Here is a 25,926-nt window from a genome sequence, read left to right as displayed (position 1 = left end):
TGGATCACCCGCTGTCATGTGTGTGTGACACCGATCCAGCGATGTGTTCGCTTGTAACCAGGGTAAATATCGGGTTACTAAGCGCAGGGCCGCGCTTAGTAACCCGATGTTTACCCTGGTTACCATTGTAAATGTAAAAAAAAACACCACTATATACTTACATTCCGGTGTCTGCCACGTCCCTCGCCGTCAGCTTCCCGCACTGACTGTGAGCGCCGGCCGTAAAGTAAAAGCAGAGCACAGCGGTGACGTCACCGCTATGCTGTGCTGTGCTTTACGGCCGGCACTGACACAGTCAGTGCAGGAAGCTGACAGCGAGGGACGTGGCAGACACCGGAATGTAAGTATGTAGTGGTTTTTTTTTTTGTTTTTTTTTTTACATTTACAATGGTAACCAGGGTAAACATCGGGTTACTAAGCGCGGCCCTGTGCTTAGTAACCCGATGGTTACCCGGGGACTTCGGCATCGTTGGTCGCTGGAGACCACACAACGACTTATCAACGATCACGGCCAGGTCGTATCGCTGGTCATGATTGTTGGTAAATCGTTTAGTGTAACGGTACCCTAAGTGAATATAACAAAGTTAACTCTCCTCTGCAGTATACACCTACCACTGGCTCCAACCGAACCAGTTCATGCTTGGTGTCTGTAGGAGACACTTTTTTTTTTTTTTTACTTTTTATTCTTTATTCCTTCATAATGGATTACAGAGGGCAACAGATCCCTTCAGGGTTCCGATCTGCCTACACCAACAACTTACGAGTATCAGGAGTGTCGCCTCCTTGTACCCTCTTCTGAGCCAGACTTATTTCAGCCAGACCAATAGCCCTGCTCCATCCAAAGGGAGTCAACCCCTACAATGTCCAGAGACACTTATGGCGTCCGTGTGGCCCCCATTGCATCACCACTGATGAACAGCAGCGATGGAAAGAGGCGGACGGTCCTTCTCAACCTCGCTGACAACTGGTTGGTGGATGGAGAGTTCCCGGCACCATCCACATTGCAACAACGCTGAAGCCCAGTCATTCACGGCAGCGCCATGGCGGGACGTGCACCGCTGGTAAGAATCCAGGTCGGAGGTGGGCCTTTTTATGTGCACAGGGTGTCTGGACCCTACACGTGGTGAACAGCTCCCAGCGCAAACATGACTCCACAAATGCCTACAGGATTCTTTCTGAGATCTCCTCTGATTGTATCTGGCTGCAGTGCGCTCCCCAGTGGTGTCCACCTTCCCTGTGTAACGCTCCTGCTGGCCGTAGAAATTTAGGCCCCCAGCTTGGGCCTATAAAGCAATCCCGATGTTCCGTCCACCGGATGACGCTGCGCCCGTAGCTCCCCCCCCCCCCCCCAAAACTGGCGCTTCTGGCACACTGCGAGACCTCCGCACACCACAACTCCTGGGGGCCATCTTTATCTGGCCGGCTCTCGGCTGGTCCGGTGCCAATGAAATCCCAGTGGCGGTCTTAAAGGGGCAGAGTGGACTGGCAGCACCCTCGAGCAATAGGACCTGGGTTAGAGCCCTGACCCTGCAGCAGACACAGCATACTATGGTGCATTATATCTCTCCCGAATCTAAGATGGGGTAACAGGTAGATACGGTGTATTCCACTTCATGTACTACCTGCCAGACTCCGTTGCCAAGGGGGGACATAGTACCCCTCTCTGCAGGGACTGTGATCCCGAATGAGCTCAGGAGTCCACCTCCGCTACCGAACCAAGTGTACCCAGCCCCACTGACCAAGGCGATACAGTCCCTCCTCTATCAGCCGGGGCCTTCGGCAGCCTGTCTCGGAGGATTCCTCCACCTCAGATTTCAGAAGGGCGACGGATCTCTTAAAGGGAACCTGTCACCACGTTTTTGGAAGATGGGATAAAAATAGCGTTAAATAGGGGCAGAGGTGGGCGTTACATTAGTGTGTGTGTTATGCGTTTATTACCCACCTAAGTTGCCGAAATAACTTTGCAAAGTCTCCGTTTTCGCCTGTCAATCAGGCTGGTCAGGTCACATGGGCGTGGTGTCTTCACCCAGATTTGGCGTAGTTTTCCGTTGGTGGCGTAGTGGTGTGCGCATGCCCAAAGTCCGGAATCCTCTTCCAGGGGATTTAAAATAGCGCGGTGTTCGTTATTGCATTGGTGATCGGTGGGCGCGGCCATCTTCCTTTGGCCGCGCGTGCGCAGAAGCGGCGCTCTGCTGGCCGCGGCTTCAGGAAAATGGCCGCGGGATGCCGCGCGTGCGCAGATGGATATCGCGGCGGCCATTTTCCTGAAGCCGCGGCCAGCAGAGCGCCGCTTCTGCGCACGCGCGGCCAAAGGAAGATGGCCGCGCCCACCGATCACCAATGCAATAACGAACACCGCGCTATTTTAAATCCCCTGGAAGAGGATTCCGGACTTTGGGCATGCGCACACCACTACGCCACCAACGGAAAACTACGCCAAATCTGGGGGAAGACAACGCCCATGCGACCTGACCAGCCTGATTGACAGGCGAAAACGGAGACTTTGCAAAGTTATTTCGGCAACTTAGGTGGGTAATAAACGCATAACACACACACTAATGTAACGCCCACCTCTGCCCCTATTTAACGCTATTTTTATCCCATCTTCCAAAAACGTGGTGACAGGTTCCCTTTAAGGGCTCCACTCTCCTCAAACCTACAACAGGCAGGAACGCGGAGTGTCGTCTTGACATACCCCTTCCGGCATCTTTTTTTTTTTTTTTTGTTATGGGCATGCCGTATTATTTCAGGTCAACAGATCCCTTCAGGGTATCTTTCCCTTCACACCAGTAACAGATTGGAACGTTGAGTGTCGCCTCTATGTACCCACCTCTGCATCCAGGCTCATACAGCCGTTTTCCCGGTGCCGGACCAACAGCCTTTACGCATCCTCGACCAGTTAACCCCCTCCGGTTGATCCGCCTGTCACCGGTTGATCTCAAAATCTCTTTGGTCCTTACCAGATGGTAAAGCCCCGACATGTCGGCAGAGAACCCGGGCCATTCGTTTTTTTTTGTTTGTTTTTTGTGACTTCGGACTCGGCACTCCCCCCTTTTTTTCGCCACGGTGTGGGTATCTATTGCTATGGTCTCTTGGGCCGATACCCTGAACAGGACCATACATGACACTGACCTTCCCCTGGAAGCAGCAGACCTATCCAATCAGATCTCCTTGGCCAGGGAATATCTCTTGTATGTGTCCCTACCCTCTGCTCTGTGCTGTACTTCCAGCCGCAACTGCCATCACCATCCAACAGACACTGACTCCGGAATGGCGAACGGACGCTGCGTCCAAAAATTAATTGACATCTCTGCCCTACCAGACTGAGCGCTTATTCGGCGAGAAGCCATATTAGCTTATCTATAACGTTACAGGAGAAAACAAAATTCCCTCCCTAGCAGAAGTCTCTAGGTGTCTTTTTCGTCAACAGGAACATTTCCGGTCCTTTCGTAGGCGGACGTCTATTCCTGTCTTGTCATATCTGGCTCTCCGTCCCTCATGATGAATGAGCCGGTCTCCTGGTGTCTTTCGCATACAAGACAGTGTTTTCTCCCTGCCTACAGCACGGTTCATCCCTGGAGAAAGAAGGGTGGAGCGATATTGCCCATCCTGGACCTGAAGCTTCTCAACAAGTTCGTCAGGATCCTTCAGTAGGGAGCTCTTACGCTCAGTCATCACTTCAACGTAGAAGACGGAGTTACCTAGCATCCATTGACATATGGGATCTTTCCGACTCTTGAAGGTTCCTGCATCTCGCCGTCCGAGAGGAACATTTCCAATTTAAGGCTTTGTCCTTCGGCCTCACCACCGATCCCAGGGTGTTAACAAGGGTCATGGCGATTGTCATGTCCATTCTGCAAGCTCAGGGTGGGGTCATCCTGTCATACCTAGCGTCCTCCTGATCAAGAGGCTGTCTTTCCAAGCCTGCGTGTAGGCGTCCGTATACCCCCCCCTTCCCCCCCAGGCCTGGCTAATAGACTTAAACAAATCTTTCCCGATCCTGGCTCAGCAGGTATTCCTTTTTAGGAATGACCCTACACTCCTCCCGAGGGTTGTTAATTTTCCCTCGAGACAAGGTCATAGCCTTTCAACAGGGGACTCAGGCACTTTGTCGTCCATTTCCTCACTATCGGCTGGCACTCTCTTCCGTCTATGCCGCTTGTCTCCAATCACACGACCCAGGGGCAGTGGTCACATCGGGAGTCACCCCTTTCGATCAACAGCTTGGAGATCCGGGCGATTCAGTTATCCCTGAGCCGGTTCCATCACCCCCTGGTGGGTCGCCCCATCCAAATATAGTTAGACAACGCCACGGCTGTGGCATATATCAATTATCACAGAACCATCCGCAGCAGGACAGCAAGGCATGAGGTGGAACACATTCTCCGCTGGGTCGAGATGTCACACTCAGTCATCTCAGCGGTTCACATCCTGAGAGTGGAAAACTGGGCGTCAGACTTCCTCAGCCGTCATGTTCTTGTCTCGGGAGAGTGGTCACTTCATCTGGAGGTGTTCCTTCAGATTTGTCATCGCTGGGGGACTCCGGATGGGGACTTGAGTGATTCATGGCTAAACCCCGGAAACACAGAGGTCATTGGGGTGGATACACCTTCCATTCGTGGCGTCAGATTCGTCTTCCCGTTACTTCCGAGCGTCATCGGGACGATCAAGGCGGCAGAGATTCTGGTGATCCCTGTCTCTCTGGACTGGCCTCGCCGGGCGTGTTACGCGGTGTTGGCTCAGCTCATCATCAACGCCCCCTGGATTGACCAGACTGGCTCTCCCAGGGCCCGATCTGCCACCAGGGCCCTGTGCTTGCCAGCCTGGCTGTTGGATCCTGGGTCCTAACCCGAGTGGGGTTCTCCCGGGAGGTGGTTTCCTCTGTTTCACTCTAGGAAACCTGCATCAGGGCGCATTTATTGGAGCACATTTTTCACCACACCTGGAAAGTTTTTTGCAGGATGCATGTATCGCCGTCTTTCTCCCCCTGCCTTCTCCAATCTGACCTTGTGTTTTGCTTCAGCGCCGGATTGTTTCCAAGTTACAGGTGTAGACTTTCTTTCAGAGGGCCTCCCGTGTGGTGCCTCCCTACAGATGGCCGTTGGACGTCAGGGACACCATCCTGGTCCTGGGCGTTCCGCAAGAGGCTCTGTTTGAGCTGCTGCAGGATGTCTCTCTGACTTTCCTTTCCCGGAAGGTCGTCGTCCTGGTTGCGGTAACTTCGATCAGGCAGAGATCGGAGCTAGCCTCTCTTCCGGTCGAGTTCCTTTTCTCACTTTTCACCAGTACAGGGTGGTCTCTTCCTTATTCGTTAACGAGGACATTGTCCTGCCCTTGTTTTGACGGGCACCAACACTGAGTTTTGAGAGGGCTCTCAGTAGCTACAACTCCCGGAGTTCTTCCACAAGACGGACGCCTTATTTGTTCTTCCTGAGGGTCACAGGAAGAGACTAGCCATGCCTAAATCCACAATAGCCAGTTGGATACGCTCGGCTATTCAGGAGTCTTACTGCGTCAGAGGCAAGCCTATTCCAGTGGGATTAGGGCACACTCCATTCGTTCCGTGGATGTTTCCTGGACCATTCAGCAACAGGTGTCGGTGATCAAGTCTGCACACCCTCTCGAAGCACTACAACATTCACTTCAGCCTTCAGCAGATGCGAGTCTGTAAAGACTAATCTTTCAGACGGCGGTAGCGCATCTCTGGGCAGTTGGTGCGTGAGGTCGTCTGTCCTGTCGGTTCTCAACCAGGACGTCCCATGGTCCTCTGTCCCCCAATGAGGTGGAGAAACAGGTATTCTTGTGTACTCACTGTAAAATCCCTTTTCTCCGAGCCACTCATTGGGGGATTGGGGGATACAGCACCCACCCTATTGGCCTGATGGCTATGTTTGGTCTTTGGTTTGACATGTTGTATCTGTATTTGATGATTTTGATCTCCTACTGCCTTTGTCACTGAACTGGTTCGACTGGAGCCAGTTCTAGGTGTACACTGCAGAGGAGTTAATTATGTTATATTCACTTAGTGTCAGCCTCCTAGTGGCAGCAGCATACACCCATGGTCCTGTGACCCCCAATGAGTGGCTTGGAGAAAAGGATTTTACAGTGAGTACACAAAAATCCCTGTATCTACAATTGTAAAGTTGTCACAACATTAAGTGTGCTGAGTGTACAATAATTCAGTCAGATAAAGAAAAGGCTTTTATTGGAATTACTGGAAGTGTTTCTTTGCAGAGACTTCTGCAGCCGGCTGGACGGACGGGTGAGTGTATACAGTTACTTCTGGGTTTGGTATAGGTATGACACAGCTATATACAGTTAGCCATTTCACAGTAGACATTTTAGTTTTCATTATTAAAAAAAACAAGATTTATAGAAAGATATAAAACATTTAAAAAATTCGGCACCATGAAATCCTCGAGTTAACGTAAACGCAGATCAGAGTTTGGCTTCCCCCTCTTTGGCCAGAGTCTGGCCGGTGTGTACCAGCCGTCTCTGGGGGTCGCTGGACGCGTCTCATTCCACTTTACAGATAAAAATGTGTCTTGTTTCAAAAATACAGTAGTAAAAACTGAGGTAAAAAACGCTTTATACTTAGATTTTTGGTTTGATTTCCATAAAAAAAAAGTGTTGCCACAAATGGAGCTTTTTTTTCTTCCACTTCTTTGGTTTTGGCTGTTGAAGATCCTCATCGGTGGCTGGTTTTAGTCCTTGTCTTGGGTTCTCACTTCCTTCCTGCAATAATAAACAGATGCAGAACTATTACAGGGTGGCCCTCACAAGATCTCCTTCTCTACTCTCCTCTTATCTCCTCTTCCCACAATCGTATACAATATTTCACTCGCATATCACCCCTACTCTGGAACCCTCTACCACAACACCTCAGACTCTCACCTACCATCGAAACCTTCAAAAAGAGCCTGAAGACCCACCTCTTCCGACAAGCCTACAAACTGCAGTAACCACCGATCGACCAAACCGCTGCATGACCAGCTCTATCCTCCCCTACTGTATTCTCACCCATCCCTTGTAGATTGTGAGCCTTCGCGGGCAGGATCCTCTCTCCTCCTGTACCAGTTATGACTTGCATTGTTTAAGATTATTGTGCTTATTTTTATGTATACCCCTCCTTACATGTAAAGCGCCATGGAATAAATGGTGCTATAACAATCAATAATAATAATGGTTTTTCAGAATCAGAAGTGTCGGCATCTGTTCCAACTTGGCCAGTGTAATTGTAGCGGTAGATGGTGGCTCTATGTGCCGCACTCCAAAGGTCATCACCTCCCTTACATGTGATCCATCACAACTGAAGCATAGAAGTGATCCTGATGGCTACAGTTTTATAGTAGTAACATTAAGGCGATGCTGAGAAATTGTCCTGACCCTTTAAAATAAATAGGAAGTTTTAACTATAATAGTAGCATGGCTGTAAAATGCCCAAACCTTGTCCTGATACTTCACAAACTCTGCAAGTACTCTGCAATTGTGGTTTGGGGGTTCCGGATCCTCAATGTTGATGTAATGGTGAATTAGGAGTTTGCTTGATCTAGAATTGTGTTTATGAACGTGTGAGATGATCACTAAATATCATCAGTGTTGTGGGAGCTGTTTCTTTACCTCTACAAAATACCTCTACCTCTGTAAAATGCCTCTACAAGCTATGAGTGTAAAGTAACGATGATTGCACAGCACCATTGTCTGGTCAACATATTCAATAATCTTACATTGTGAACTCACCAGAAGGGCAATATGGGTAGATGGCTGTGATGCCGTACAGATGCGATCGCTGCTCCGGTAGATACTCCTCTCCGATCTGACCGTTGTCCTTATTTATAGAGATGACGCCGTCCCTGCAAATTACAGATTTACAACTCTTCTCATCTTTGTCTGGAATTAGGGTCTCATTACATTTTGGTCATTTTTACATATGAGACGGCAATCTGCTTAAGTAACCTGTCTAGACCTCCCCAGACTTAGTTTGGTAGTGATGCCACTTTGTCCTACCTATCAGTATTAAAAAAAAAAAAAAAAAAAAAAAAGCCAAGCTTGACATCAAGCCAAGTTGATGAACACTTGAACCTGCAGGCCCAGCAATCTGGAGAAGAGTTCAAGTAAGGACCTTTAATTTTCCCTGGACAAATTGCTCACAATGCCACTTTTGCTGAGCAGGCAGACACAGGAACAACTAGTGTTACTAAGCTGTTACCCACTGCTCCTCCAACACTACAGGAGGAAAATAAATAGTTGTTCAATATTACAACAGGTATGTGGTAGTGTCGGATGATCTCTCACAATGAACAGCTCTGCCCCCATGTTATACAGATCTCACAAGACTGGAAGTGACAGTCAAACAGTAAGCACCTGTACACACCTGATTTCTAAGAGTAGTGCAACTTTAAATGGCAGATCTATATTTTTTGTAATCATATATACCTCTGTTATGATAGTTTGCATGCTCTAAAATGTGAATTATAGCAAAACATAACTGCTTTAGAAAATATTTTTCTAAAACAAAGTTGCACGCTGTAGCACATTAACGTGTTGTTAATTCTGCCCCATGTCAGACACCCGCTCACCGTCTCCAGTCTGTGTGATAGAACTGATTGGCGTAGGCCACGATGCTGAAGGGATAGTTGAGGTTACTCTGTATCACTCGTCTTCCGCTGCCATTTGACAATATGCACTCCAGCTTTTTAGTTCCTGTGTTTAAGAAGAAGTTGTCAGGCACGTAAGCTTGAACAAATTAGATTGCAAATATTGGGCAGGGGCTGCTGTCTGAGGACTACTCTCTGCTTTCTTGGTTTAGTTTTGAACATGTAATTGCAAATTGAGATGAAAAAACAAATAAGGGGTCCACCAGCTGTGGAAAAAAAGCTTTTGGGGAGTGTGAAAATGTCACTTCAAAAGGTGAGTATTCGGTTTAAATTATGAACACATACACAGAACATTTGTACAATGTCGATACATACCAATTACACATTTCTAAACATTATATAATTTGGTACCAAATAAATGTAGATGTTAGTATGTAGAGAATAAAGTGATTTTAACTCTTTCCCACACTATCACAACATTGGATGCCTTTTTGCCTATCACAACACGGAGCCCTTATGGTGGGGCAGGAGCCGCTCACGGTCTGTCAGTAGAAGTCGACATTGACTGACTGCAGACCGTCAGACACCACACACTTGTGATTCCTGGCAGAAGCGGCGGTTAGTAACAGGTGAGAATACAGACATCTGCCATTTACCTACTTCTAGCAGATCAGATGGGGAATGTTGTGCTTGGCTATTCGCAAGTATGCAAAGCCTGGCAACACAATGCTCAGTCCCATGTGCTCTCATGCCAACTAGATGTAAAAGGCACATAAATGCTCACTCTCAGCCATCGTACTCAAGAAGCCAAACTGCGCAGGCTGGTGGAGTTAAAGGGGTAATCCCATCTGCAAGATCCTATCCCAATAACAATATAAATTAATGTTCACAATAGGCCTTGATGAATTCTTTTACAGGTGCAGTGAGAATTTTGGCCCCGTCATTTCCAAACGTGCCCTACTTTGGGGAGTTTTTGCGTTTTATAGCACCATACGGGCAACCTGCAAAGTATTGAAACAAAATCCGCACTAAAAAAAGTCACATGGCACCAGTCCTTTTGTGGCCACACAGCAGGACACAAAAGTAGTTGGTGCCAATGACAATGACAGTCTTCCCAAATGTGGCAATACCTCATTTATTACTGAATGTCCATTTACATTTTTACAAGTAGGTAATTGAAGTAAAAGTAGACATAAAATGGACAAACTAGAATGTAAATTTGAACCTCTAGCCTTCCTGACAATTAATTCCTCTCTGATTGATGCTTACAGCTGGTGTCATATGGCATTAACTACAACTGAACCCTTAGCTCAAAAAATATAATTAAAGGGAACCGGTCACCCCCAAAATTGAAGGTGAGCTAAGCCCACGGGCATCAGAGGCTTATCTACAGCATTCTGTAAAACTGTAGATAAGCCCCCGATGTATCCTGAAAGATGAGAAAAAGAGGTTCGATTATACTCACCCAGGGGCGGTCCCGCTGCGCTCCGGTCCGATGGGCGTCTCGGTCCGGGGCCTCCCATCTTCTTACGATGATGTCCTCTTCTTGTCTTCACGCTCCGGCGCAGGCGTACTGTGCCCTGTTGAGGGCAGAGCAAAGTACTGCAGTGCACAGGCGCAGGGAAAGATCAGAGAGGCCCGGCTCCTGCGCACTGCAGTACTTTGCTCTGCCCTCAACAGGGCAGACAAAGTACGCCTGTGCTGGAGCCGCAGCGTGAAGACAAGTAGAGGACGTCATCCTATGAAGATGGCAGGCCCCGGACCGCGATGCCCATCGGATCGGACCGCTTGCCCAGGTGAGTATAATCTAACCTCTTTTTCTCATCTTTCAGGATACATCGGGGGCTTATCTACAGCATTACAGAATACTGTAAATAAGCCCCTGATGCCGGTGGGCTTAGCTCACCTTCGATTTTGGGGGTGACAGGTTCCCTTTAATTAATCACTTCAAAACTCTATAGGTTTATTAAAAAAAAAATAGAAAAGTGAACATTTTAGATGCAACTTTGTGGAATCTGTTGTTATCCAAGGATGTTTCTCCACAAAACTGTAGAATTGGTACAAGTTTGAGAAACGTTAATGTGCTTTGCCATGTAACATAGATTTTAAGGTTGAAGGAAGACTTTAAGTCCATGTACTCCAGCATTCTATTTTCATAACCAAAAAACACCTCCCCATAAAATAAATGGAATTTTGCAAATAAATGTCATGTGGTAAAATGTAGATGTACTTGGCATGACATAAGATTGGCTCTGCCATTAATCCCCATTTTTCCATTCAAGGGGGGTGAAGCATCTGAGTACCAGTGAATAGATAAAAAACACCTCCTATCCACACTAACCCTTTAGTGAACGTACCAAGATGTAACACTTATTTAAACTAAAACCTCACAAACCTTTTACCCATCAAATATACAAAACATTTGTACCTGCGTCTGCCCAACAAATCTGCTTGGAGAAGGGGTCAAACGTCAGTCCGTTGGGTAATCCGATGTTATCATTGACGAGAATCCTTCTGTTTGAGCCATCAATATAAGAGGTTTCGATCTTGGGGGCCTCTCGATTCCAGTCCGTCCAGTACAGGTTCCTGTAAGGAGCATCAGCAAATGAAGCCAGAATTTTCAATTGCGCGATTTGCCATAAACAAGATGCGATGCTGATGGCGGTTCCTAGTGTTATGCAGTTCACAATGAGAGTCAAGCTGCTTACCCTCGTACAACGTCTATGGTGATGGCACGAGGATTCACCAAGTTTGTGTCAAAAAGTGTATTCCTGTTGGAACCATCCAGCCGTGAGCTCTCGATTTTATCTGTGCTGCTGTCCGTCCAGAATAAAGTTCTCCGCAGGTAGTCAATGGCCAGACCCTCAGGACTCATCAGATCTAACAGGAGAGAAAAAAGACTAATGCAATGTACAAGTGACATCTCCTCGGCTATATGACTCCATCCAGCTCCAGCTGGGCTTGCCCTACTGATGGGAACAAGTGGATGTCATCATTTCACTGGTTGGATGGACAACCGGCGATTGATGCTCTGGAGAGTTCAGAGCTTTAACTTTGAGAAGATTGCTAGAACAAATGCAAGTGTGAAGGTTTTTGTACACAGTCTCTGAAATCCAAAAGTGTAGCACAGTATTTGTCCTTTTGACCACTCTACATCTATCCAGTGAAGCTATGATGCTGCTCACATCTTAGTCCAGTAAAAACTGGTATACAAAAATGGAGGGAGGATCAGTTTGGCCAAAAGAAAGAAGAAAAACCCATACGACAAAACTACTGGCACTAACAGCAGACACAGCTGACCCAACATCAATTGATAGAAAGTGGTCTGAGTTTTTTGTTTTCCATACGTGAAAATGTTTAGTTGGTCGGAAACACTCATTTTTGGTCTCAATTGAGTGAATATATGTACTATGCTTTTTATGCCATTCCGCAATCGTTAGACGGGCGTCATGTAGGTGCATAGATGGCACTGCTCACCTGTACTGATGAGGACTTCAGGCTCTGCCCCCGGCTCTAAGCTCGCCCGGCTAATCGTGCGTCCAGCCACGTCTGTCCAGTAGACCTTCTTCTCCTGACAGTCGTAATCGATCCCCACCACTATCGAGCCCTGCAGTTGGGGAAGATGGATGGGTTAAGAAACATTGGGCTCAAATGTCCAAAAAGAGAGGCAAGTAAACTGCACTTCCAGCAGATTTTCAGATGAGATAATTTTGCTGACCGGAGCATATAACTCAATGCGCCAAAGCTTTATGATCACTTGGAGTTTGACCTCTGGGACCTGAATTTATTGTTAGGCTAAAGAAGCCGCAGTGCTTGTTTTAATGCGGCGTTCTTTTCACTATTTTTCCCTGCTCATGGCCCCCACAATAGCACACTGCTCGTTCCCACAAATCAGATCTACTACCATGAATCTAAACTGTGAGACACCATTAATCCTGAAGCTTGTACAGACGGAGCAGAGCTGAAACTGCATTTAATCCTTTCGTGCTTGGACAGATTCAGCTCCGCTACATAAGGGAACGGGAAAAGTCCAATAAAGTTACCAGATTTGGATGGCAAAGTTTTGGCGAGTTTCTGGTTAGTGGAAGGAAGGGAGGTAAAACTAGGACGAGGTCTTGTCCATTCGGAAAGCCACAGACTGATAGTGTTTGGTCCCGGGACTAATCTTTATATATACACATGTGGAACAAGCCCCACATTTAGTGATGAGCGAATATACTCGGTACTCGAGATTTCCCGAGCACGCTCGGGTGTCCTCCGTGTATTTGTAAGTACTCGGAGATTTAGTTTTCGGTGCCTCAGCTGAATGATTTACATCTGTTAGCCAGCATAAGTACATGTGGGGATTCCCTAGCAACCAGGCAACCCCCACATGTACTTATGCTGGCTAACATGTAAATCATTCAGCTGCGGCACTGAAAACTAAATCTCCGAGTACTTTCAAATACTCAGGGGACACCCGAGCGTGCTCGGGAAATCTCGAGTACCGAGTATATTCGCTCATCACTACCCACATTATATTCCTGTGTGCCCAGACCTTCTATGAAACACACTGAGCCTAGAAATGCAGAAATATGGACACAAGTGACATATCGGCACTCCCAAATCTGGAAATTTAGAACAATGCTTCAGCCTGGTGTGGATGACCTTCCTCGTCAGAGAAAGGATGTCCATGGAGGTGACCCAGAACAGGGTTTGGAGCAGAATGACAACCGAGAAGCTAAATCCCCAGGCCTCCAGTAACAGAGACCATGGGAGGTCATTCTCCAAAGCAGAAATATGGCCTGAATCCTGTACAGCTGACAGCCAGCTGTGCTCCGCAGACCATCTCCCTCCCGGGGGCTGAGCAGGCGGACTTGGCCGACACTCGCTGCATCCTCCACATGGCCGGGATCTGGTTTCTGGTGGGAATGGAGGATTTGGGGCAGCAATGAACACTGTAAAAGCAGTGGAGGCAGGAAATGACATGTCTGCTGCAGAAATAATAAACAGTTTATCCCAGTGACAGAAGTCGGAGGCGGATACTTTATGGATGAGGTGCGGCAGTTTACATGGTACAAGTAGAGGTTTTTGGGCAGACATCGAATATCAACTGTGGACTCTACAACCTCAGCATGTGGACTCGCAACGATCTAACCGCTAAGACCTTGGTTTTGGGGTCTTTTCTCCCTGCGCTCTTGCCTTGGTGCCTCAATGACTTTAGATCTGTGGGGACTTGGTGCCTGCAGCTGTTTAATCAGACCTAACGACTTCAACAGGGAAGCAGAGGCATAGGCAGGGGAACACTGGAGAAGGCGTAAAACAGTCAAGGATTTGGTATCCAGCTGTATGTTAGTTTCCTGTGGAATAAAAGGACAAAAACACATGGAAACCTCAGACCTTGTGCAAAAGCTGAGAGGACAGAGCCAGACTCTGAGATTCTACGTTTGGCCTTCATATGTCAAACCCAGGACACAACTTGGAGCAAAAACCCCGTATCCATTTTGTGTAACAAGCTGACGCGAGAATCCCCGAATCCGCCTCCATCCTCTCGGACATTATGATCCGATTGCAGATGATATGCATTTTGTGCATGAGTCCATGTAAAGTCCACATCTTTACTGTTTTAGGAGGACATGAAAATAGAATCATAGAATTGCCCAAACCAAATTGAATGTGAGCTACAAACTTAACTTTTTGCTGAACTGTATATGAATTGCAGCAGATTGCACTTCATGCAGCTAATTGTACACACACTGGGCACTAATCAGAGATCTTCAGAGCTAGTTCTAAGTTTTCTCAATTTCTCCTCACTAAAGCATAGTGCGGCACAGGGAGATTGGTTACCAGTTACTCACATGTAGCGACAGCAGCGTCCTCGCTTTCTCTTTACGAAACTTGACGCCGTCCAGGGGTAAGTACCCGATCTGCTGCCCCTGCGCGTACAGGAGATAAGTGCCTGAAGTGGCCACCGCTATGTCAGGCCGAGGGGTGGGCCGCGTAGTTGGCGGGGCAATGCTTGGCAAACCTGCAGAATGTGAAGAGATCAGTTACATCACAGCCCAAAATAATCGAGGGCCAAGGCCAGAAATGACATTATTATAGATTGGAGACTTACAAGCTGGAGTCATTCCCGGCTGAGTCCTGGTGCCCTCGATCTCTCGGCCATCTTTATCCACGCACCAGCAGTAGCCGCTGTTCCCGTGGCACTGCAGAGGAGTAAAGGCTCCATAGGCATCGCACTGGGGTATGTAATGCTCTGCAGCAGGGCTTCCGCTGTAGTGATCCAGGAGGTTCTGCTTCCATCTTTCGCACATGGTCTGGGGTCTCTGAGTGGGTTCTGGTAAAGGGGTCACCAAGCAGAAAAGGACACAACTGGTCAGATCCCATCATAGCGAGGTAGTCCGAGAACAGTTTTGTGCCCAGTCCAACGTATTATATGACGAGGGCCAAAAATGCACAACCTTTACATAAAACACTCCAAATACCCGTTCCATGATTGGAAAAAACCCAAGTCTTATGTCACATGTTAGATGTAGACGTGAAAAGCGTCAGTTTCCAGGCTCCGTTAGCAGCCAATACCAGTGTACAGACTGAGTCTGGATCTCACTAGGAACAGTAGAAATCCACTTGTAGAGCGCCAAATCTTATAATTTATCTATGCGGCTTTTAAGGTGATTGAGTTAATTGACATTTTTGCTTTGCTACAATTTGCAAAATCCACTCTGTCAATCGCATGTTAACATAAAAAGTGCGAAAGACACCTGGCTAATTCTTCACTCACCCGGCACGCCACACTTTGGCTGGCCTCGGCCTGGTCCTGTTCTTGTACCTTCTATTTCTTCACCATTTTTGGTAACGCACCAACAGTGGCCTGTGCTCCCATGGCACTGCAGAGGGGCATAATTCCCTTCAGAGTCGCACTCTGGGATAAAAAGACCTGGACGAGGGCCTCTAGTATGAGCGGGTCCAAGGAGGGCGTGACGTTTCTCCAGACAAGAAGTAGGAGGTCTGTAATCTGTACAAGGAGAGAGCACAACTTAAAGGGGTACTCGGCTCTGCAGTTCTCAGCTGTCCCCTACCTAGGGTTATGTGTAGATCTCTACAGAACACCAGAAAGTTGTCCTTAATTGGACCAGGCATCAAGATGGAGCAGCAGGGCACACAAGTGGCCAGCTGCTATATTTAATTCTTGGATTCTGCTACCTTCACTCTTCAGTGTCCAATGCTGCCTTTCTAAACCTCAAGGGGTGGGAAATACATCACTGAGGAAAATATCACACCTACTGCTCTGAGGATATACAGACTGAATGGTGGAGCAGGCTGGCTCCCTCCTCCATCATTATTGGCAACAGTATCCTGAGAACACAAATACTATGGAAATGGAGAAAGGATGTGGGGAAATCGACATATTGTTTGACACCTGCCTCCCGCAACTCACAAACTGTTTCCAGCCCATAACTGTCCACAGGCCCCATGGAACAGTCAAACGGCCGGGATATGGCCTTTGCTCCAGTTTGCTCAGGTCTGCTATAACCTATTAGGCTCACACTTTTTGTAAAGTTGTCTCAAATTGACATCCAGGAAAGGTTTTAGTACACAGTATTACGTGGAGTGGTGAAGACCCCCGAACTGATGACCCAATGCTATTTACCCTACCAGACACGAATGGATCTGAAAGATCAATCCACTACATAGACCAATCCTTACGTCAGTTTAATGAGCAACTACTGACTAGAGATGGGCGGATCCCTGGATGTTCGGGTCTGGCTAAATAGCTAAAAAAAAAAAGTTTGTGCATGACGGCGCGGAAAACACTACTTCTGATCAGCTGCAAAATCATTACCGCCGGTCAGCCGTGGTTACCAAGCAATCAAATGACAGCGTGAGCGTGCAGCTGTGATCGGAAGTACAGTGTGTCCGTAAAGTCAAGGTGCACTTTTGACCAGTCACTGGAAAGCAACAAAAAATGATAGAAATGTAAAATCTGCTCCAAATAAAAGAAAAACTCTTCCAGTTTAATACCTATTCAGTGCAGTTCGATGTGGGCTCCATTTGATGCCCTACACACATCCAAAAGATAGTGAGGTTCTTGCCACACACGGGTAAGGCTGTCTGGTGTAACAGAGTGACTAACGACGGTGATTCTCTGTTTTAAGTGACTAATGTTATTGATACGTTAAATGTACACATGTTGCTTCACATAACCCCAAAAGTAAAAGTCTAAATGCGTCAGATCTGGGGATCGTGTTGGCCATGGCTTGACAGAACCCCTACCTATCCACCGCCGGGGGAATGTTCTATCCAGAAACTCACGAACAATGGTGGCATAGTGTGGAGGAGCGCCGTCCTGTTGAAAGATAACACCTTCTAGAAATTGTGGCACTGCATATAATTCCAACATGTCAAGATATGTGTTTGCCGCCACAGACTGCTCCGTGAAAAAAATGGGCCTATCACGGGGTTTCCCCACCAAACTGCCGGTTTCCTTCAACTACTTATCCCTATTCCTATGTTACATAGTTATTAAGGTTGAAGGAAGACTTTAAGTCCATCTAGTTAAACCCATAGCCTAACCTAACATGTTGATCCAGAGGAAGGCAAAAAAAACCCATGTGGCAAAGAGTAAGCTCCACATTGGGAAAAAAAATTCCTTCCAGACTCCAGATACGGCAGTCAGACTAGTTCCCTGGATCAACGCCCTATCAAGGAATCTAGTGTATATACCCTGTAACATTATACTTTTCAAGAAAGGCATCCAGTCCCCTCTTAAATTTAAGTAATGGATCACTCATTACAACATCATACGGCAGAGAGTTCCATAGTCTCACTGCTCTTACAGTAAAGAATCCGCGTCTGTTATTATGCTTAAACCTTCTTTCCTCCAGACGTAGAGGATGCCCCCTCGTCCCTGTCTCAGGTCTATGATTAAAAAGATCATCAGAAAGGTCTTTGTACTGTCCCCTCATATATTTATACATTAAAATAAGATCACCCCTTAGTCTTTGTTTTTCCAAACTAGACAGCCCCAAGTGTAATAACCTATCTTGGTATTGCAGACCCCCCAGTCCTCTAATAACCTTGGTCGCTCTTCTCTGCACCCGCTCTAGTTCAACTATGTCTTTCTTATACACCGGAGACCAGAAACGTTCACAGTATTCTAAGTGTGGTCAAACTAGTGACTTGTATAGAGGTAAAATTATGTTCTCCTCATGAGCATCTATGCCTCTTTTAATACATCCCATTATTTTATTTGCCTTTGTAGCAGCTGCCTGCCACTGGCCACTGAATATGAGTTTGTCATCCACCCATACACCCAGAGTTTTAGAATTAAGCACATAGTCATACAGCTTATTACTTCTACCCAAGTGCATGACCTTACATTTATCCCCATTAAAGCTCATCTGCCATTTATCAGCCCAAGCTTCTAGTTTACATAAATCATCCTGTAATATAAAATTGTCCTCCCCTGTATTGATTACCCTGCAGAGTTTAGTGTCATCTGCAAATATTGAAATTCTACTCTGAATGCCCCCTACAAGGTCATTAATAAATATGTTAAAAAGAAGAGGGCCCAATACTGACCCCTGTGGTACCCCACTGCTAACCGCGACCCAGTCCGAGTGTGCTCCATTAATAACCACCCTTTGTTTCCTATCCCTGAGCCAGTTTTCAACCCACTTGCACATATTTTCCCCTATCCCCATTATTCTCATTTTATGTATCAACCTTTTGTGTGGCACCGTATCAAAAGCTTTTGAAAAGTCCATATACACTACATCTACTGGGTTCCCTTGGTCCAGTCCGGAACTTACCTCTTCATAGAAGCTGATCAAATTAGTCTGACATGAACGGTCCCTAGTAAACCCGTGCTGATACTGGGTCATGAGGTTATTCCTCTTCAGATACTCCAGTATAGCATCCCTTAGAATGCCCTCCAGGACTTTACCCACAGTAGAGGTTAAGCTTACTGGCCTATAATTTCCGAGTTCAGTTTTTGTCCCCTTTTTGAATATTGGCACCACATTTGCTATACGCCAGTCCTGTGGTGGTGCTTCGTTATAAACGCGCCGATATTCATGTAGCACTTTCCTCTGTACTGTCCACATCTCGACTGGCAAGGAAAACCACACAGCTGGCATAAGCTTGTGGTTGCAGGATGTCACAGACCTGTCAGTGTATTAACCAAAGTTCAGTTTATCAGGGGTTAATCTGACTGGGGATTCAGCAACAGCTTAAATGAGTTTGTGTTGTTTGATTGGTTCTTGTTATCTCTCCTCATGAACAGGTCTCATATGATTGGGCCAGAGAAAGGTCGCCAAAATGACCATTATAAATAGATCCTGTGACTGGTCAAAAGTACACCATGACTTTACGGACACATTGTATAAAGTTCACCTCCGGTCACTGGTGTCAGGTGATGAGACTGACTGGAGAGGTGTCAATGGATAGGTGTCTTACAATCTGTGAACTTGATGTCACCGGACAATACAAAGGTGACATCGACCCCACAAATATTAACCCCACTTGCCACCGCTACAGGGCAAGTGGGAGGAATGGGCAAAGCCCCAGAATTGGCGCATCTAATAAATGCGCCTTTTCTGGGGTGGCTGTGGGCTGTTATTTTTAGGCTGGGGGGGGCAATATCCATGGCCAACTTACCAGCCTGAGAATACCAGCCCCCAGCTATCAGCTTTAGCAAGGCTGGTTGTCAACAATGCCATTTCTTAAATTTAAATTATTTATTTAAATAATTTAAAAATACAGCGTGGGGACCCCTCTATTCTTGAAGGCTGATGGTTGAGGGTTGCAGCCCCCAGCTGTCAGTTTTGCCTGGCTGGTTATGAAAAATACAGGGGAACCCACACTGTATATTTTTTTTTTTTGTAGTGAGAGAAGGCGGCGGCTGCGATCTCATTAAATGTTATTAGCGGCAGCAGTAGTCCCATCAGCCGACACCAGTAACCAGAGGTAAACTTTATACCTCTGATCACAGCTGCAGGCTCACGCTGTCATTTGACTGTGTGGGAACTGCGGCTGTCTGACTGGTGATGATGATTTTACCGCCGTTCAGAAGCAGTGTTTGCCATACTGTCATGCACATGACAGCGCAAAAAACACCCAATGTTGGGAGGGCTGACCCCAAACAGTAACACAGACTTCCTGGTGAAGTCCATGTTCAGTGTCCTAGCCTGAGCAGTAGATGTTCGGTACGGATGCCGAACTTTACTGTTCGGGTTCCCCATCTTTACTACTGACGCCAAAAATCCATGAATGACATGAGATAATACAGGGTCTGACTCGCACACATGTTACACATCAGAGCACACCATTTGACATTTCCAGATAATTGGAAGCACATGGAGGAGCAGCTATGATTTCCGTACCTGGGGCCTGTGTACACTGGAAGCCATCACCCGTAAAACCATGGTTGCAATGACATGAAAATGACCCGAGGGTGTTGGTGCACGTAGCATCTGGGTGGCACCTGCGCTCCGTACACTCATTCACATCTGAAAGCGAAAGAGAGAAAACGGATTCACATTTCTAGGGCAGACAGATGTGATAGCCAACCACAGGAGAATGGCCGGGGAAATCCCATGACGTGGGAGATGTCGGCATGTTCTGGACTAGAACCAAGCAGGTGGTAGCCAAAGTAAAGTGGTTAGATTACTTGTTAATTATATGTCAATGTAAGGTTTTGTGTTAGATTAGGCAGGAAAAGATGGCACCAGACAACCTCCTTTTAATAGCGTCTGGCATCGGACATGAACTACTGCTGAGATCATCCGACGCCCCACTGCTTTTGTAGGATGTCCTGGAAATTAGGTAAGACCAGTGAGTCATCAGACACTTGTTTCACCAGCGTACGTCAGCCATGTTTCCAGATGTCAGGGCAGAAGGACCAGTTGCCACAAGATCCCTCTTTAGAGGAATCACAGGACTGCATATTTCAGTGAAGAGAGACCTCTCGCTCTGACTGGTCTGGAGGTCTCCACTGACTGAGAAGGGATTACAGCAAGGTTTATAATCTCCAGCTGATGCTACACTACCTGCGGCTTTTTAGACCCTGGGAACTAATTTCTTGACTGTCTTGCATCAGAATTCAAAGGGACGACGCATTAAGGACTCTAACATCTGCCCATTTTCTTTTTAAGCTTTTCAAACATACAATTAGTAAGTCAGAGCAGGAGATTAAAGACCTTCAGCCCTGAAGGAGGGTCTGCTTTGTTTCAGAACTACACCACGGTCTTCTGGTGGCCACATGGGCTGGGAATAGAGTCAGAGCGGGCAAAAAAAAACCCACCAATCACGGAGAGTTGCAGTCTTGGCGACCTGCAGGATGGTGACTGTTCGTGGATACTCACTGAGACAGTCTCCAGGTGAAAAATTTGCGCCTAAACTTAAGAGAAGCATAAGCCACAAGTGCAGGGGGCTTGACCTGAACTTTGAGAACGAGAGGTTTGTCACTTGCAGGAGACCTGGCTGGGAAAGACAGGTCACTCTTCTGCCCCCCACCTCACATCTTGCGCAGGTGCTCCTGGGTCTGGCTTGCACAACGGCATCAGGACCTTACTGCACATGTGCCGTTCCTGGGAAAGATGGCGCTTGTGTAATTCCCAACTATTAAAGTACAGAGTTTTGTAATCCCCCGCTTATTATTGAAATGGCCCTAAACTTCATGTAGGGGTTTGTCTTATCACTGAGAGTCAACACTTATTGGGGTGTCTAACGTCTTTCTACCTGGGCTGCTGCACTGAGGGAGTTGTTGGGCAGATAGTCGGTCAGAGATCCAGTGAGAGACTCAGAGTCCAGTCACCAGTCAGTGAGAGCCTCAGAGACCAGTCACCAGCCAGTGAGTGCCTCAGAGTCCAGTCACCAGCCAGTGAGCGCCTCAGAGTCCAGTCACCAGTCAGTGAGAGCCTCAGAGTCCAGTCATCAGTCAGTGAGAGCTTCAGAGTCCAGTCACCTGCCAGTGAGCGCCTCAGAGTCCAGTCACCAGCCAGTGAGAGCCTCAGTGTACAGTCACCAGCCAGTGAGAGCCTCAGTGTACAGTCACCAGCCAGTGAACCAGCCAGAAACCATGTGAGGGGATTATATTCCCTCTTCCAGTGGGCCGAATAGAGATGAACTGACCAGAACAAACCTATAGGATAGCCTGAGGACTATGACCCTTAAGGCAGATGGCATTCCCTGGTCTCTGGTGCACAGTACCATTAGTCTACCAGAATACCACACTGTGGATGCAGGGCACCATATTGCGTTTGGAGACCCCCTGATGTACCTAAACAGTGGAAATCCCCCAATTCTAACTCCAACCCCAATCACAACCACAGCCCTAACCACAACCCTAATCCCAACACCCCCTATCCCTAATCCCAACCCTAACCATAATCCTAACCACAAACCATAACCCCAACACCACTGTAACCCCTACACCACAACCCTAACCCCAACCCTAACTCTAGCACTAGTTCTAACCCTAGCCTCATCCTCAACCCTAGCCTTAACCCTAGCTATAGCCTCAACTATAACCCCAACCATAACCCTAACGCTAGCCCCCACCCTAGCTATAAACCCAAATCTAACCCTAGCCCCAACCCTAACCCTAGCTATAACCCAAACTAGAACCCCAACCCTAATGGAAAAAAATATACTTTTTTTTATTTTATTATTTTTACCTAATTAAGGGGGTGATAAAGGGGGGTTTGATTTACTATTTTTTTTATTTTGATCACTGTGATTGATAGACCTTATCACAGTGATCAAAATGAACCAATAGGAAAATTCTCCTATTGTTGCCGGGTGCTGGCCGGCAGGTCTCAGCGGGCGCACTGCGCATGCGCCCGCCATTTTTTTCAAGGAAGCTGATGCCGAGGGCCGGGGGACACAGCCGGAGGGACCTGGGGACATCGCAGGTACCAGGGGGGGCTCGGGGGACCCCATTTCTCTCTCCTCTGATATGCTAGATCATATCAGAGGAGAGAGACATAAATGGGAAATCAAACCTTTTTTTTTTGTGGTCGCCGTTATTATGTGTATAACAGTGATCGCAACACTGGCGTTGGTAAAAACCAGACCTGAATCATGTTTTCTAGGGTCTCAGCTACCCCTGGTAGCTGAGAACCCAGAGATTTTACGACTCTGGGGGGAATTATACCCTTATTTCTCAGCGCCGTTAAAAAGCGGCGCTGAGGAATAAGTACCCTTTAACTGCCACCGTTAAAAGGCGTATCGGCGGTCGTTAAAGGGTTAATAAATGAGAACAAATCGTTTTTGAAGTTCATCCCATTAGGGAACTTAGTGTTCCTCCGCAAAATCCAATATGCCCTCTCATCATTTCTGTAAACCCTTTATGGACATCCAGGAGGAGCTGTCATTTTTCAGTAGGCTCGTAGACAAAGTGTTACCAAGGGTGAGACCCTTCTTAAGCAGCACATCTGCAGCCTTGTTTGGTGATTGTACGCAAGGTGTCATCATGGCTGGTAACAAGTAGATATTTGCGGACGCTGCTGCTAATTTGATAGAACTGAGGACTATACAGGGTGGAAAATGTTAGACTGGGCATGGTTCGAGGGGATGAAGGTACAGTGGCACTAGAATTGGATCTACATTTACTGGCCGCAGTATTGAATGCTCGTTTAATTTCTTCAGCATTATAGCCTCTGTCCGTAAGACGCTTACATATTATCGCACTTTCCTTATTGAAAGATGTAGGGGTGGAACAAATACAATTAGCCCGATTAAGCTCACCAACAGGTATGACTCGAATAGTATGGGAAGGGTGAGGCCGGCGTCATACTAGGCGTAGGGAAATACGGTCCGTATTTTACATGCGCAATACGCAGAAATGTTCCCAAAACAATGATCTGTATGTCATCCGTAGGCAGGGTGTGGCTGCCTATTTTGCACATGTAAACCTCCGTATGTAATCCGTATGCCATCTGTACGGCGACATTTTCTTTCCGGCTTGCAAAATGGACATAGAATGGATCCATGGGCTCAAATATTCGTGAAAACATATATACAGTCATATATATATATATATATAGTCAGTGAGACACATATATATATATATATATATATATATATATATATATATATATATATATATTTATATTTAATACAGCGCTAGATAGCATAAAAGCCAGTAATTCAATTGCCGGCTTTTGCTATCTCCTTCCTATAACCCAACAGGCGGAAAGGTATGGGATATTGTTGTTTTTATTTTTCGTTTTTTACAGAACGAGGGTCGTCATTTGGATTGAGAGTATAATAAACTAATACAACACCCTGTGTATTTATTTCAATAAAATACTTTTTTCATAATGTATGTGTGTCTTATTAACCATTTACTACTATTGGATTAATAATGGATAGGTGTCTTATTGACGCCTCTCCATTATTAACCAGGCTTAATGTCACCTTACAATAGCAAGGTGACATTAACCCTTTTTTACCCCATATCCCACCGCTACTCGGGAGTGGGAAGAGAGTGACTAAGTGCCACTTACAGATGTGCCTTTTCTGGGGTGGCTGGGGGCAGATGTTTTTAGCCAGGGGGGACCAATAACCATGGTCCCTCTCTAGGCTATTAATATCTGCCCTCAGTCACTGGCTTTCCCACTCTGGCGGAGAAAATTGCGCGGGAGCCCACGCCAGTTATTTCCGTGATTTAACCCTTTATTTTAACACCTAGAGCCGGAAAATTTTGCACACACACACACTACTAACATTAGTACTGAGGAATATGTAAAAAAAATAAGGGATATGAAATGGTTTACTGTACAGTATGTAAACCATGTCTCATATCCTGTTGGGTTTGATAAGGAGAAAGCAAAAGCTGGCAATTGAATTACCGGCTTTTCTGCTATCTAGCGCTGTATGAAATATATATATATATATATATATATATACACACACATATATATGTGTCTCACTGACACATATATATATATATATCTCCCTATACTATGTGTAGACATTTATTTGATCTATTCTATTCTAACCTGTCAGTGTGATTTTACCGTACAGAGCGCTGAATTGCCGGCTTTTCTATAGAACACCGATGTGTATTTCTCGCAAGTTACACTGCTGGTCCGTGTGTAATCCATATTTTTCTCACCCCCATAGACTTTCATTGGCGGATTTTTTGCGCAATACGCTGACAAACGCAGCATGCTGCGATTTTCTACGCCCGTAAAATACGGCAGAGAAATATACGGCAGATAGGAGCTGCCCCATAGAGAATCATTGGTCCGTATGCAATGCGTTGTTTTTGCGCCTCTCATACGTCTGTAAAACTCTCTAGTGTGACGCCGGCCTGAGAGCTAGAATGATGCAAAACTGTATTGCCAGAAAACTGTTTACGGAACAAGGATGTATCCACCTTGAGTGTGACGGTGTTGCCAGTCAATTTGATGTCCAGGAAAGAAATTGATAAGAACTCTGATGATGAGAGAGGCCTATTGGATTTTGCGGATGGACACTAAGTTCCCTAAGGGGATAATCTTCAAAAACTATTTGTTCTAAATTTAATAATGGTGTGCAGGTTGTGTAGTTTTGTTTGTTTTGTTATCATTACCTGTCTTATTCTGTATGTAATTATTGCTAATGATGTGATTGGATTCCCCTCCCTATATATGTTTTCACTCATTTGCTTTCTGACATCTTATGTCTAAGGGTGCACTCTGCACTGGAAACATGTCAGGTCGTTTTTATGCTTTTTTTATTTTAACTATGGACTAAAATAAACTTCTTTGAATTTTACCTGGATGGAGTGCTATCTACGAATCCTCTTTTCCTGTTATCCAGCGATGTGTTCACCAGCAGGATTGGCACCCTCCAGCATTATCTATGCTATCTCTTTGAATATGGATTCCAGCGTTGAGACTCTCCACCCTTCCTTCTCATGCCAGTGATTGTCCTTCCGACTCCATGAGTTGTCAAAGAGGAACAGAGGATGGAGAACTGTATGCGCTGGCCAAGCCTCCTGCACTTGTGGCACTGGGAACAGCTTATTGGCAGGGGTGGTGCATGCACCACAACCAATCGATCAGATATTAATGACCTATCCTAAAATACGAGCAGTGGGACTATGGAACTCTTGGCTGTAATGGTTGTGTAAAACTGCACCAAACTCAATTTTGTATTAAAACAGATGCCCACTGTCCACAGGGCCCTGGGAGACGCTCACTCTCAAGGAGTGAGAGGATGTGACCCACGCAGCCACTGACAAGGGCACCACACTCGCTTACAACCCTGACAGGCCTGTTCCACTAGCACCAGTGAAACAGAGCCCTGATTCTCCCGGATCCCTGCCATCGACATGACAGAGCCCCCTCCTCAC

The 25,926-nt window shown here is 46.5% G+C and overlaps 1 protein-coding gene across 1 annotated transcript in view; it reads right to left on the bottom strand.

Annotated features, from left to right (window-relative positions):
- Nucleotides 1–6,188: 6,188 nt before the first annotated feature.
- Nucleotides 6,189–25,926, bottom strand: part of NID2 (nidogen 2) — a 56,406-nt gene continuing 36,668 nt past the window's right edge. Inside the window, exons 12-21 of the mRNA XM_077270073.1 lie at nt 19,964–20,089; nt 15,361–15,594; nt 14,695–14,916; nt 14,435–14,604; nt 12,075–12,204; nt 11,306–11,477; nt 11,026–11,183; nt 8,580–8,703; nt 7,741–7,853; nt 6,189–6,735 (exon numbers count right to left, since the gene is read on the bottom strand). Coding sequence (XP_077126188.1) covers nt 6,725–6,735; nt 7,741–7,853; nt 8,580–8,703; nt 11,026–11,183; nt 11,306–11,477; nt 12,075–12,204; nt 14,435–14,604; nt 14,695–14,916; nt 15,361–15,594; nt 19,964–20,089 — 1,460 coding nt within the window. The 3' untranslated portion in view covers nt 6,189–6,724. The remainder of the gene's footprint in view (nt 6,736–7,740; nt 7,854–8,579; nt 8,704–11,025; nt 11,184–11,305; nt 11,478–12,074; nt 12,205–14,434; nt 14,605–14,694; nt 14,917–15,360; nt 15,595–19,963; nt 20,090–25,926) is intronic.

Source organism: Ranitomeya variabilis, chromosome 1 (assembly GCF_051348905.1).
Source record: "Ranitomeya variabilis isolate aRanVar5 chromosome 1, aRanVar5.hap1, whole genome shotgun sequence".
Taxonomy (NCBI): domain Eukaryota; kingdom Metazoa; phylum Chordata; class Amphibia; order Anura; family Dendrobatidae; genus Ranitomeya; species Ranitomeya variabilis.
Note: the sequence above shows the minus strand (reverse complement) of the source record. Positions and strands in the feature narration are given on the sequence as shown.